This window comes from Giraffa tippelskirchi, chromosome 2, assembly GCF_054371585.1.
Source record: "Giraffa tippelskirchi isolate mGirTip1 chromosome 2, T2T-mGirTip1v1.2.pri, whole genome shotgun sequence".
Taxonomy (NCBI): Eukaryota; Metazoa; Chordata; class Mammalia; order Artiodactyla; family Giraffidae; genus Giraffa; species Giraffa tippelskirchi.
In genome coordinates this window covers 231,024-245,320 of record NC_137276.1, presented here as the reverse complement: position 1 = coordinate 245,320, position 14,297 = coordinate 231,024, and the positions used below count along the sequence as shown (strand labels likewise).

General features: G+C 45.5%; 1 protein-coding gene across 2 annotated transcripts in view; it reads left to right on the top strand.

The window, feature by feature from the left end:
* The first annotated feature begins 7,468 nt into the window (after positions 1-7,468).
* CYP2E1 (cytochrome P450 family 2 subfamily E member 1) overlaps positions 7,469-14,297 on the top strand; it is a 46,225-nt gene continuing 39,396 nt past the window's right edge. The window contains exon 1 of one of the 2 annotated variants that reach the window (XM_081572717.1): positions 7,469-7,636. In XM_081572717.1, the coding sequence (XP_081428843.1) occupies positions 7,618-7,636 (19 nt within the window). In that variant the 5' untranslated portion in view covers positions 7,469-7,617. Of the gene's footprint in view, positions 7,637-8,245; positions 8,394-14,297 lie in introns of those variants that run through there. The other variant, XM_081572718.1, reaches the window with a different exon arrangement.

Here is a 14,297-nt window from a genome sequence, read left to right as displayed (position 1 = left end):
AAATAGGAAAAGGAGTACATCAAGGCTGTATACTGTCACCCTGCTTATTTAACTTATATGCAGAGTACATCATGAGAAATGCTGGGCTGGAAGAAACACAAGCTGGAATCAAGATTGCTGGGAGAAATATCAATAACCTCAGATATGCAGATGACACCACCCTCGTGGCAGAAAGCAAAGAGGAACTAAAGAGCCTCTTGATGAAAGTGAAAGACGAGAGTGAAAAAGTTGGCTTAAAGCTCAACGTTCAGAAAATTAAGATCATGGCATCTGGTCCCATCACTTCATGGGGAATAGATTGGGAAACAGTGGAAACAGTGCCAGACTTTATTTTTGGGGGCTCCAAAATCACTGCTGATGGTGATTGCAGCCATGAAATTAAAAGACGCTTACTCCTTGGAAGGAAGGTTATGACCAACCTAGATAGCATATTTAAAAGCAGAGACGTTACTTTGCCAACAAAGGTCCGTCTAGTCAAAGCTATGGTTTTTCCAGTGGTCATGTATGGATGAGAGAGTTGGACGGTGAAGAAAGCTGAGCACAGCAGAATTGATGCTTTTGAACTGTGGTGTTGGAGAAGACTCTTGAGAGTCCCTTGGACTGCAAGGAGATCCAGTCACTCCATCCTAAAGGAGGTCAGTCCTGGGTGTTCATTGGAAGGACTGATGTTGAAGCTGAAACTCCAATACTTTGGCCACCTCATGTGAAGAGTTGACTCATTGGAAAAGACCCTAATGCTGGGAAGGATTGGGGGCGGGAGGAGAAGGGGATGACAGAGGATGAGATGGTTGGATGGCATCACTGACTCGATGCACATGGGTTTGGGTAAACTCCGGGAGTTGGTGATGGACAGAGAGGCCTGGCGTGCTGCGATTCATGGGGTCGCAAAGAGTCAGACACGACTGTGCGACTGAACTGAACTGGCCACTGTATGTCTTCTTTGGAAAAAAATGTCTATTCAAATCTTCTGCCCATTTTTAAATTGATTTGTTTGCTATTGAGTTGTAGGAAGAACTAAACAGTTCTAGGAGAAGCTAATGGCAAAGAAGAAAAGGAAAGATATACCCATCTGAATGCAGAGTTCCAAAGCATAGCAAGGAGAGGTAAGAAAGCCTTCCTCAGTGATCAATGCAAAGAAATAGAGGAAAACAATAGAATGGGAAAGACTAGAGATCTCTTCAAGAAAATTAGAGATACCAGGGGAACGTTTCATGCAAAGATGGGCACAATAAAGGACAGAAATGCTATGGACCTAACAGAAGCAGAAGAGATTAGAAGAGGTGGCAAGAATACACAGAAGAACTGTACAAAAAAGATCTTCATGACCTGGATAATAACAATGGTATGATCACTCACCTAGAGCCAGACATCCTGGAATGTGAAGTCAAGTGGGCCTTAGGAAGCATCACCAAGAAGCTAGTGGAGGTGATGGAATTCAAGCTGAGCTATTTCAAGTCCTAAAAGATGATGCTGTTAAAGTGCTGCACTTAATATGCCAGCAAATTTTGAAAACTCAGCAGTGGCTACAGGACTGGAAATGGCCAGTTTTCATTCCAATCCCAAAGAAAGCCAATGCCAAAGAATGTTCAAACTACTGCACAATTGTACTCATCTCACACGCTAGCAAAGTAATGCTCAAAATTCTCCAAGTGAGGCTTCAACAGTACATGAACTGAGAACTTCTAGATGTTCAAGCTGGATTTAGAAAAGGCAGAGGAACCAGAGATCAAATTCTATGATCCAACATCTGCTGGATCATCGAAAAAGCAAGAGAGTTCCAGAAAAACATCTATTTCTACTTTGTTGACTATGCCAAAGCCTTTGACTGTGTGGACCACAACAAACTGTGGAAAATTCTTCAAGAGATGGGAATGCCAGACCACCTTACCTGCCCCCTGAGAAATCTGTATGCAGGTCAAGAAGCAACAGTTAGAACTGGACATGGAAAAATGAAGTGGTTCCAAATTGGGAAAGGAGTACATCAAGGCTGTATATTGTCACCCTGCTTATTTAACTTATATGCAGAGTACATCATGCAAAATGCAGGGCTGGATGAAGCAGAAGCTGAAATTAAGATTGCTGGGAGAAATATCAATAACCTCAGATACGCAGATGACACCACCCTTATGGCAGAAAGCAAAGAGGAACTGAAGAGCCTCTTGATGAAAGTGAAAGAGGAGAGTGAAAAAGTTGCCTTAAAACTCAACATTCAAAAAACGAAGATCATGGCATCCAGTCCCATCACTTCATGACAACTAGATGGGGAAACAATGGAAACAGTGACAGACTTTATTTTTTGGGCTCCACAATCACTGCAGATGGTGATTGCAACCATGAAATTAAAAGACACTTGCTCCTTGGAAGAAAAGCTATGACCAACCTAGACAGCATATTCAAAAGCAGAGACATTATTTTGCCAACAAAGGTTCATCTGGTCAAAGGTATGGTTTTTCCAGTAGTCATCTTTGGGTATGAGAGTTGGGCCATAAAGAAAGCTGAGCACTGAAGAATTGATGCTTTTGAACTGTGGTGTTGGAGAAGACTCTTGAGAGTCCCTTGGGCTGCAAGGAGATCCAACCAGTCCATCCTAAAGGAAATCAGTCCTGAATATTCATTGGAAGGACTGACGCTGAAGCTGAAGCTCTAATACTTTTTCCACCTGATGTGAAGAACTGACTCATTTGAAAAGACCCTGATGCTGGGAAAGATTGAAGGCGAGAGAAGAAAGAGACGACAGAGGATGAGATGGTTGGATGACATGAGTTTGAGCAATATCCAGGAGTTGGTGATGCACAGTGAAGCCTGGCATGCTGCAGTCCGTGAGGTTGCAAAGAGTTGGACACAATTGAGCTACCGAACTGAACTGAACTGTGTTGTAGGAGTTTTTAAAAAAATATATTTTAGATATTACAATACATTGTTGGATATATGCTTTGAAAATATGTTTTCTCATTCAGTAGGTTGCCTTTTCCTTTTGTTGATGGTTTCTTTTGCTGTGCAGAAACTTTTTAGTTTGATGTAGTTTCACTTGTTTCTTTTTGCTCTTGTTGCCTTTTGGTGACACATCCAAAAAACGATTGCCAAGACTGATGTCAAGGAGCTTTTAGCCCGTGTTGTCCTCTAGAAATTCCAAGGTTTTTGATCTTATACTCAAGTCTTTAATGTATTTTGAGTTAATTTTTGCATATGGTGTAAAGTAGTTTTATTCTTTTGTATGTGGCTGCCTAGTTTGCCAATACTATTTATCAAATAGACTGTCCTTTCCTCATTATATATTCTTGGATCCTTTGTCATAAATTAATTGACCATTTTGTGTGAGCTTATTTCTGGGCTCTCTATTTAGTTCCACTGATATTTATACTTGTTTTTATGCCAGTACCATACTCTTTTGATCACTGTATCTTGGTAATATAGATTAAAATTAGAAAGTGTTATGCCTCAAGATTTGTAATTCTTTCTCAAAATGGCTTTGGCTATTCTGGGTCTTTTTTGGTTCACATAGATCTTAATATTGTCTGTTATATTTCTGTGAAAATAATATTTTAATAATAAAATGGTTCAAACCTCTCAGATTGCTTTCTGGATGTGTTCTGTGAGCTTCTGGGCCAATTGCTCTCTGTCCCAGGGGAAGGTGGTGAAGGAGGCACTGATGCAGCGTGGGTGAGGGGCTTCGGCTCGCGGAGGAGCACAGCCCGTTACCCCAGCTGGGCTCTGCCTGCAGCCGAGGTCCTGGGTGTCGGGTGGGAACTGAGATGGGTAGGGGTTACACCGTCCTCTGCTTCCCTTTGACCCTGTTACCCAGGCTCAGGAAACAGCTGCTTCCTGTATGTGCTGGTGCTGCAGTTGTCAACCTCAGCCTTTTACCAGTGGCTTCTTGAAATGCCACTTGCTTTTTATCTTTCCAAGAGCCACAGACATCTTGTCAGGGCTGCTATCAGTGGTGAGAGTCTAGTTGATGGTGTGTCTTCTGATATGATGTGTTGAGGATCCTCACTTCTGTGATCTCCTCCCCAAACCCTTCACCCTAGTCTGATCACAAGAAAAACAGCAAAGTCCCAACAGAGGAACATCTACAAAATGCCTGGCCAGCACCCCTCAAAACTGCCAAGGTCGCCAAAACTAAGGAAAGTCTGAGACACTGTCAGCCAAGAGAACCCTAAATGACATGTGGTGTCCTGATGAGATCCTGGGACAGAAAAAGGACATTGGGTGAAAAGTAATGCAGTCTGAACTAACTGTGGACTTCAGTTGATAATGTCAACATTGGTTCATCAATGGTACCAAGTATACCACACTAACGTGAGGTGTAAACATTCAGGGAAACTGGGCGTGGGGCTTAAAGGGACTCTCTGTACTGTCTTCTCAAATTTTACAGAAATCTAAACACTGTTTTAAAAATTAAATCTGTTTGAAATGAAACCCATCTTTCTCACAGGATCTGGTTGTGCACAGCTCCCGTCTTATACACGGAAGAGACCCTTGGCAGAGAAGCCGCCAGCTAATGCTGTGTTCACACTGAGCCCTGCTGCCCGGAGCCCTGTCCCCTGTGGCACCAGGCCCCCTGTCCCTTCTCTGTGCCCGTTGGGGGTCCTGGTTCTGCTCAGCCTGGGGACTGTGCCCACAGAGGCCCTTGTTTGCCTTCAGGAGGGGTAATTGCTCCCTGAGAGATGTGTCTGGTGGTGCTCCTAGCTCCCTTGAGCCTCAGCGTCCACCGGAAGGGACGGACTCTTTTTAAAGGTCAACAGCAGCCAAAGGAGTCACTGAGCTGGGAGATGGGCTTCAGGCTATGTCTAGTCTAGTCTTCCACCAGAGGAAGAATTTCTTGTATTTTTCCGTGAAAATGTAAACGTCGTCTCTTTAGGACAGGAGCCGAGCAGAGGCTCATCACTGACATTCACAGTGAGTGACTTTCTGTCCTTGTCTCTTCACGCCTTTGGGACTACCTTCCCTAGTTTTCCTTTTGATGTTTCTGCAAAAGACAGATTTGTTTTGTCTTGACCTATTTTATTGTGGAAAAAATGATGCCCAAATTGCTTTGCTTGTCTTTTACCACCCCACCCCTGAAACTGGAACGTTCCCAGGAAGCTGCTGCTGGTCTGTGACCTATCTTTGCCCCAGATCAGTAGGAGGGAGGAAGCCAGCAGTGTGGCTAGGCTTCTAAACAGATTGAGCTCTTTAAGAGAAACCAGGTCCCGAGGCCCCTGACCCAGCAGGGGTTCCGTGAATCAGAGGTGAAGTTCGGTGGGCAGCCAACCAACATAGCTGGACAGGCACCTGGGGTGCCAGAGGGGATCCAGGCGGCTCAGATGTGCAGCCAGAGGGGGCTTGGGGAACTCATGCCTACAAATGGCAGGTGACTGCTAAGAAGGGCTGTGTGTGGTGTGTGGCACTGGACAGGGCCGGCAGTGACCAGCAGGCGGGAACCCGTCCTGCAACTCAGTGGCACCTCAGCTCTGCAGGGGTGGGAGCGCGAGGGTGAGAGGACTAGACGAGTAGCTGACGAGGCCACCAGGGAGCCCAGCGCCTCCCTGTCCTGGAGCTTCACCACGGATTACGGCTGAGGACACACGTCTACAAATCACATGTCTTTGCTTGCATTCCACTGGGGAGTGACAAGCCTTCCTGTGTTGTTGACACTTGTTTCCAGGTAGGGTTAGGGTTCAGCCCTCCTGAACCCCCAGAGCAGGTCATAACACCCTCTGGGGCTGCCTGGGGCTGGCACCAGGGAGGCAGGCATGGTGGCCTCCCTTCCCCCGAGTGCTTTGATCTAACTGCTCATGGGCACAAGGAAGATGGTCTCTTCAACTGAGCTGGACTCCCGGAGGCCTGGTGGTCCCAGAGGGCTGGGGGACAGGTGTGCTAGGCTGTGGGGGAGGCCAGGGAGCTGGGTTAGCGTAGAAGCTGGGGGTCCTGCGGCCACGCTGACCTCTGTGTGTCCTTCCTTCCTGTGTCCCAGCCCCCAGCCCAGCCTGACCCTCATCCAGCTGGGGAGTGAGGGATGGAGTCAGAACCACGAACACAAGAGTCTGATGACACAGACTCCTCAGCTCACCGAGTCTGCCCTACCTGAGGGCACAGCTGGGAGTAGCCCAGGCAGGGCTGGGCAGCTGTGGTTGCAACTAATGGGCTGTGGCCAGGTCCGTCCACAGCTGACTCCGACAGCTGAGGGCAACCTTCCTCCAAGAGCTGGAGCCTTTGTGTCCCTGGCCGCTCATTCCCTTCCAAGACCCTGTACTCCCCCGTGAGCACCCACTTTGCAGCTGGCAAGGGTAAAGCTTCCCTCCCTTCCCTAAGCCCTGACCCAGCTGACTGGGTTTTCTTTTTGGGAATCTGGCGTTTTGTGCTGGGCTTGATGGGGTCTTCCCCACACGGTGGCGGGCCCAGCACACGTGCTGTAGAGAGCTTCCGCGTCTCTGGAAGCTGCAGGAAGTGTTCAGAACCAGGGCAAGGCGGACTGCGGACTCAGACTGCCCTTCTGTGTGGTCCAGGTAGTGATGGAGGCTGTCGTGAGACGGGGTGTCTGTGGGGCTGATGAGGGTCACCAGGGGGGCAGAGTGGAGTAACATCCCTGAATGTCTCCCTGGGTGCTGGGACCTTGGCTGATATCTTAATTATGTGCTTTCTGCAGCAAAGCTGCCAACAACAAACATTCCCGCAGCTCTGCCCTACCACCCCATGTCTCCCTGTGCCAGGCCGGCTGCGTCCCAGAGGCTGCAAGGGCTCGACCACCACATGGACACACACAACCGCACAGCTGTGGAGGAGTTTGCCCTGCAGAGCTCAGAGGAGCCTGGGCTCCGGGGTCTCTTCCTGGCCTTGTTCCTCCTCCTTTTCCTGGGGGCTCTTGTAGGGAACACCCTCATTGTCACGGCCATCAGCCTGCACTCAGGCCTCCATACCCCAATGTACTTCTTTCTCACCAACCTGGCCGTTTTAGACATCGTCTGCACTTCTACAGTTCTCCCCAAATTGCTGGAGAACCTGGCGGTCAAGGGTGGCACCATCTCCTATCAGGGATGCATGACTCAACTCTTACTTCCTGACCTGGTTTCTGCGGGCCGAGCTGCTGCTGCTGACGGTCATGGCCTACGACCGCTACGTGGCCATCTGCCGCCCGCTGCACTGCAGCTCGCGGATGGGCCGGCCTGTCTGCGCCCTGCTGGCCGGCAGCGTGTGGGCCGTCAGTGCGGTCCGCACGTCCGTGCACGCAGGCCTGATGACAAGGCTGACATTCTGCGGCCCCAATCAGATCCGGCATTTTCTCTGTGAAGTCCCCACGCTGCTGCTGCTGCTCTCCTGCAGCCCAGCCACGCTGAACAACGTCATGATAGTCATCGCTGACGTCTACTTCGGGGTCGTCAACTTCCTTCTCACCTTGGCCTCCTACGGCAGCATCAGTGCCCATCCTGCGCATGCGCTCGGCCGCAGGCAAGCGGCGCGCCTTCCCCACCAGCTCCTCCCACCTCCTGGTGGTCACCTTGTACGACTCCACCGTCATCCACACTTACATCCTCCCGGGGCCCGGCTCCTCCTTGGAAAACGGCAAAGTTGTCGCCGTGCTGTACCCAGCAGTCAGCCCCGCCCTGAACCCCCTCATCTACTCTCTGTGGAACAAGGATGTCAAGGTGGCGCTCAGGCAAGTGTTTTCCTGAATCCAGTAAAGAAGGGAAGTGGCTGATGCGGACTTTGCAGGCTAAGCAGCGAGTTTCAAAATAGGACATTGAGAGTCTGATGTAAGAGGCAAAGAGCAAGAAGGTAGTTGATGTGATAGACTTACCTGTAATGGAGAAGGAAATGGCACCCCACTCCAGTCTTCTTGCCTGGAGAATCCCATGGACAGAGGAGCCTGGAGGGCTACAGTTCATGGGGTCGCAAAGAGTCGGACACGACTGAGCGACACTTTACCTGTAATGTGCGATCCTGGGGGCACTGCTGGTGTTCCAGGCGGCCCTTAACTAAGCCTTCCAAAGCCCTAAGGGTGGATGCTGTCAGGGCTTCAGCGGGGAGGGGTTAAAGGGGTAATGGGAGAGACAGCGGGGGCGAGGAGGAAGGGCAGGAGGCAGGCAGAGTCCCTCAGCACCCCCCGCAGCGCCTTGCAGACTAGTTTTCCCAGCACCAGGCACCTGGGTGTGCGGCTTGCCCCCTCCCTTTCCCGGGCCAGGGGTCATGTGCAGGGGAGTTCCAAGAGTCAAACTCACCCGGTGTGCACACTGCCTGGTACATTCTGATGCAGGGCCCCCAGGCCACGATTCTCCTATCAGATGCCCATTGGCATGTGGAGAAAACACAAAGGGCCATGCCCTTCGCCATGTCTGGGAGCTCCTGGTCCTGGCACACAGGGACGCAGTGAGACAGCGGAATCCAGCCTTCCACCTCATGACCTGCAGAAGGAGGTGTGCTTTTATTTAGTTTTTCTTCTCTCAGGAAAGGGCACGTTTATCCTTAATAGTTGCAGGGCACCAAACGTGGAGCCGCAGGTACTGCCTCAGTGCTGAACCCCAGACCCCTGCTGTGAGCGCTTACCTGATACTTGGCACTCAGAGGCACCCTTGGCAGACCTGGAGGTCCTCAAGGGCTTGCACGACAGGTGAAAGACCGCCTTCAGCCCCAGCCAAGTGGATCATTTGATGCAGATACAAGAAAAAATGAGAGAAAGAAAAAAACCTTTTTCTTGTGATGAGAACTTTTGGGATCTACAATCTCAGCAGCTTCCCAATGTACCGCACACTTGTGTTACCTGTATGTTCATCCCAGGACTTGCTTATAACTGCAAACTTGTGACTTTTGACCCCCTTCCTTCTATCCCCCAGCCCCACCCCTGCCTCTGGTAACCTCAAATCTGATCTCTTTTTCTATGAGTTTGTAAGGGTTTTTAGATTCCACATTTAAGTGAGATCATACAGTATATATCTCTGTTTGACTTATTTCACTTAGCATAATGCCCTCAAGGTCCCTTCATGCTGTTGCAAATGATAGGATTTCCTTCTTTTTAAAGAAGGATTTTTCTTCTTTTTACGGTATGTATGTGTGTGTGTATGTGTGATATGCATGTATATATATCTTTGACATGGTGATATCATTTCCTTTGGATATATACCCGTAGGTGGGATGCTGGATCATATGAATTCTATATTTAATTTTTTGAGGACCCTCTATACTGTTCCATAGTGATGGAACAAATTTATAGTCCCACCAGCAGTGAACCAAGATTCCCTTTTATCCGCATCCCTGCCAGCATTTATTGTCTCTGTGTTTTTACTGGCAGCTATTCTAACAGGTGTGGAGTGGGACCTTATCGTGGCTTTTATTTTCATCCCCTGGTGGTCAGTGATGTTGGGTATCTGTTCACATATCTGTTGTCCATTTGAATATCTTCTTTGGAAAAAAGAATGTCTATTCAGGTCCTTTGTTTATTTAATTTGAGTTCATTTGTCATTTGGATTCTTTGTTCGCTATTGAGTTGTATCAGTTCTTTACAAATTTTGGATATTAGCCCTTTATCAGATATATGATTGACAAACATTTTCTCCCACTCGGTAGGTTACCTTTTCGTGTTGACTGTTTCTTTTGTTGTGCAGGAACCTTTTAGTTTGATATAGGCCAACTTGTTTATTTTTTATTTTGTTGCTTGTGCTTTAGGTGTCATATCCAAAAAGATCATTGCCAAGACCCATGGCAAGGAATTTGTTTCCTATGTTTTCATCTAGGAATTTTATGGCCTCAGGTCTTTCAGGTCTTACATGTAAAACTTCAACCCATTTTGAGTTAATTTTTTGAGTAGTGTAAGAAAGTTGTTCAGTTTTATTGTTTTGCATGTGGTTTGGTATCATTTATAACTTTGGCTATTGGGAACAGAGCTTTTATGTATGTGTATATATATACACACACACACACACCTGTTTTTGTTTCTGGTGGCTCAGTGGTAAAGAATCCACCTGCCAAGCAGGAGACATGGGTTCGACCCCTGGTCAGGAAGATCCCCTGGAGAAAGAAATGGCTACTCACTCCAGTATTCACTTTTCCCTTTCATGCACTGGAGAAGGAAATGGCAACCCACTCCAGTATTCTTGCCTGGAGAGTCCCAGGGATGGCGGAGCCTGGTGGGCTGCCGTCTATGGGGTTGCACAGAGTCAGACACGACTGAAGCAACTTAGCAGCAGCAGCAGCCAGTATTCTTGCCCGGGAAATCCCATGGACAGAGGAGCCTGGCAGGCTGCAGTCTGTGGTGTTGCAGAGTCGGACATGGCTGAACCTTTGTTTCTTTTCAGTAAGTAATTATGAGTGGAATTAAGGGATCAAAGCTGTGCATTTTTTAGTTTCATAAGAAACTACCACTGTTTATTCCAAAGTGATTGTACCATGTTTTACTCCCAGAGCAATGGATGAGAGGCTGGTTGCTTCATATGTTTTAGTGCTGAACAGAAAGACATGTAAACAACTGAAATCTAATTATGTCATTCCCCTGCTTAGAATATTGAGTAGCTTTCTCTTGCTCATGGGATGAAATTGGAATTTTTCTTTCTTTCTACATGGATATAGTGTTAAAAATATCCCCTTAACTTCTGCTTTAACATCATCCCACATATTTGCATATGTCTTTTCATTTTCATTAAGTTCAGAATGTGGTCTAACTTCCTGATTCTTGAATGACTCATGTGCTGTTCAGAAACGCATTATTATGTTTCAAAGTGTTTGAACATTTTCCAGGTGTATATCTATTATTGACTTCTAACTCAATTTCACTGTGGTCAGCACACATTATTCCTGTGACTTAAACCCTTTAACGTTTGTTGAAACTTACTTTATGATCTAGTACCTGGTCTTTCATGGTAAGTGTTTTGGTGTCCTCAAAAAGTGTGTATTCCACTGTCATCAGGCAGAGTGTTATGTAAGAATGAATGAAGCCAAGGCGGTCATGGTGTTCAGGTTACTGTATCCTTGGTGTTGTTCTGTTTACTTCTGCGATCAATTACTGAGAGAGGAAGTGTGAAATCTCCCTCTATAATTGTGGGTTTATCTATTTCCCCATGCAGTTCTATCAATTGTTACTTCATGTATTTCAAAAGTCCGTAATTGGGTGCATAAAAATTTAAGGATCTTATGTCACATTAACTAATTGTTTCAAATTTTATTCTAACCCTTTATTATTAGGTGACCTTCTTTATCCCTGGCACTATTTTTTGCTCTGAAATGAACACTGTCTGATATTAACATCATCACTCTAGTCTTCTTTTGACTGTCATTAACATAGAATATATTTTTCCATCCTTTTACTTATAATGTACTTGTGTCTTTGTATTTAAAGTGCTTTTCTGAGTGGGCAGCATGGTTTTTATGCCAATCTAAAATTCTCTGCCTTTTAATTGGGATGTTTTGACCATTTACATATAATGTAACTATTTCACTTTCATGTTTGAAAGATGTATTTGCTAGGTATGGAATTCCTAGGATTTTTTCTTTCAGTACATTAATGATGTTGACCTGTTTTTTTTTTTTTATAGGTATGGTTTTAACAAGAAATTTACCATTATATTTGTTCCTTTATATAGAATATATATTTGTGATTTGAAATTAACTTGAGTGATCATTTTATTAATGTGTTCCTCTTGCAATAGGCTGTAATCTCACTAAAGGTAGAGGTCATGTTTATTTTCTCTTACTGTTATATCTTAAATCAATACCATAGTCTCTGGTACATAATAGAGGATCAATCAGTGCTGTTGGATGCATGAATACATTTTCTGTAATTAATGGTCTATACAATATATTCAGACATTGGCAGTGATAAAGTGTAGATCAAAAAAAAAGCTAAAGGCAAAGGAGAAAAGGTAAGATATTCCCATCTGAATGCAGAGTTCCAAAGACTAGCAAGGAGAGATAAGAAAGCCTTCCTCAGTGATCAATGCAAAGAAATAGAGGAAAACAATAGAATGGGAAAGACTAGAGATCTCTTCAAGAAAATTAGAGATACCAAGGGAACATTTCATGAAAAGATGAGCACAATAAAGGACAGAAGTGGTAGGGACCTAACAGAAGCAGAAGATATTAAGAAGAAATGGCAAGAATACACAGAAGAACTACACAAAAAAGATCTTCATGACCCAGATAACCAAGATGGTGTGATCACTCACCTAGAGCCAGACATCCTGGAATCCAAAGTCAAGTGGGCCTTAGGAACCATCACTATGAACAAAGGTAGTGAAGATGATGGAATTCCAGTTGAGCTATTTCAAATCCTGGAAGATGATGCTGTTAAAGTGCTGCACTCAATATGCCAGCAAATTTGGAAAACTCAGCAGGGGTCACAGGACTGAAAAGGTCACTTTTCATTCCAATCCCAAAGAAAGGCAATGCCAAAGAATGCTCAAACTACCACACAATTGCACTCATCTCACATGCTAGCAAAGTAATGCTCAAAATTCTCCAAGTCAGGCTTCACCAGTATGTGAACCATGAACTTTCAAATGTTCAAGCTGGATTTAGAAAAGGCAGAGGAACCAGAGATGAAATTGCCAACATCCATTGAATCACAGAAAAAGCAAGAGAGTTCCAGAAAAACATCTACTTCTGTTTTATTGACTTCGCCAAAGTCTTTGACTGTATGGATCAGAACAAACTGTGGAAAATTCTTCCAGAGATGGGAATACCAGACCACCTTACCTGCCTCCTGAGAAATCTGTATGTAGGTCAAGAAGCAACAGTTAGAACTGGACATGGATGATGGACTGGTTCCAAATTGGGAAAGGAGTATGTCAGGGCTGTATATTTCACCCTGCTTATTTAACTTTATAATATGCAGAGTGCATCATGCAAAATGCTGGACTGGATGAAGCACAAGCTGGAATCAAGTTTTCTGGGAGAAATATCAATAACCTCAGATATGCTGATGACACCACTCTTATGGCAGTAAGCGAAGAAGAACTAAAGAGCCTCTTGATGAAAGTGAAAGAGGAGAGTGAAAAAGTTGTCTTAAAACTCAATATTCAAAAAACAAAGATCATGGCATCTGGTCCCATCACTTCATGGCAAATAGATGGGGGAACAATGGAAACAGTGATAGACTTTATTTTTTTGGGCTCCAAAATCACTTCAGATGGTGACTGCAGTCATGAAATTGAGAGACGCTTGCTCCTTGGAAGAAGAGTTACGACGACTTAGACAACATATTAAAAAGCAGAGACATTACTTTGCTGACAAGGTCCATCTAGTCAAAGCTATGGTTTTTCCAGTGGTCATGTATGGATGTGAGAGTTGGACTATAAAGAAAGCTGAGTGCCAAAGAATTGATGCTTTTGAACTGTGGTGTTGGAGAAGACTCTTGAGAGTCCTTTGGACTGCAAGGAGATCCAACCAGTCCATCGTAAAGGAAATCAGTCCTGAATATTCATTCGAAGGACTGATGCTGAAGCTGAAGCTCCAATACTTTTTCCACCTGATGTGAAGAGCTGACTCATTTGAAAAGACCCTGATGCTGGGAAGGATTGAAGGTGGGAAGAGAAGGGGATGACAGAGGATGAGATTGTCGGATGACATCACCGACTCAATGAACATGAGTTTGAGTAAGCTCCGGGAGTTGGTGATGGACAGGAAAGCCTGGCGTGCTGCAGTCCATGGGGTTGCAAAGAGTCGGACATGACTGAGAGACTGAACTGAACTGAACTGAAAGTGTAGATCAAGAAAAAAAAAAAACCACACTATGAGTAAAGAAAATAGATCCTAACAGGAGTTTGTGGGTTATTCTTATTCTTAAGGTTCTAAGGAATTTTGGGGAATATTTGGAGTGACTAGGGATTTTGTGGCCACAACCCAGTGATTTGCTCATGAGATGCTGCTTATGTTTTTGTGTGTGAATTGCTGACCAGAAGGGACTGAGAAGGTCACGCCAGATTACTCAGAGCCTCTGCTGGGCTGTGAAACAGACCCTGCGATGCCATCTTCTTCCCTCTCCCATGTTAGTACTGTCACAAAATGCAAAAGAAATGCATAAATGGACCTCCTTCAGGCAAAATGGATGAAGAATGTCCAACAAAAGGAGAGGGTTGTGGCCAAGCCTTTAGAAAAAAATGATGAATTCCTTGTTCAACTGTTGGAGAGGCAATGTGAAAACTAAATTCCAAAAAGTTGTATTGCAAGGACACAGTTTGTGTATATCTGACCCATTGTTTATAGACCAACTTCATAGACTAGGGAAACACCACCCAATGTGGTGCCATCAGCAATGACAGTGCATTTAGGGGATCTGTGGCCCAAAGAGCCCCATTCACATTCTGGAGTTTAACGTGTGCTCCTGGCGTTGT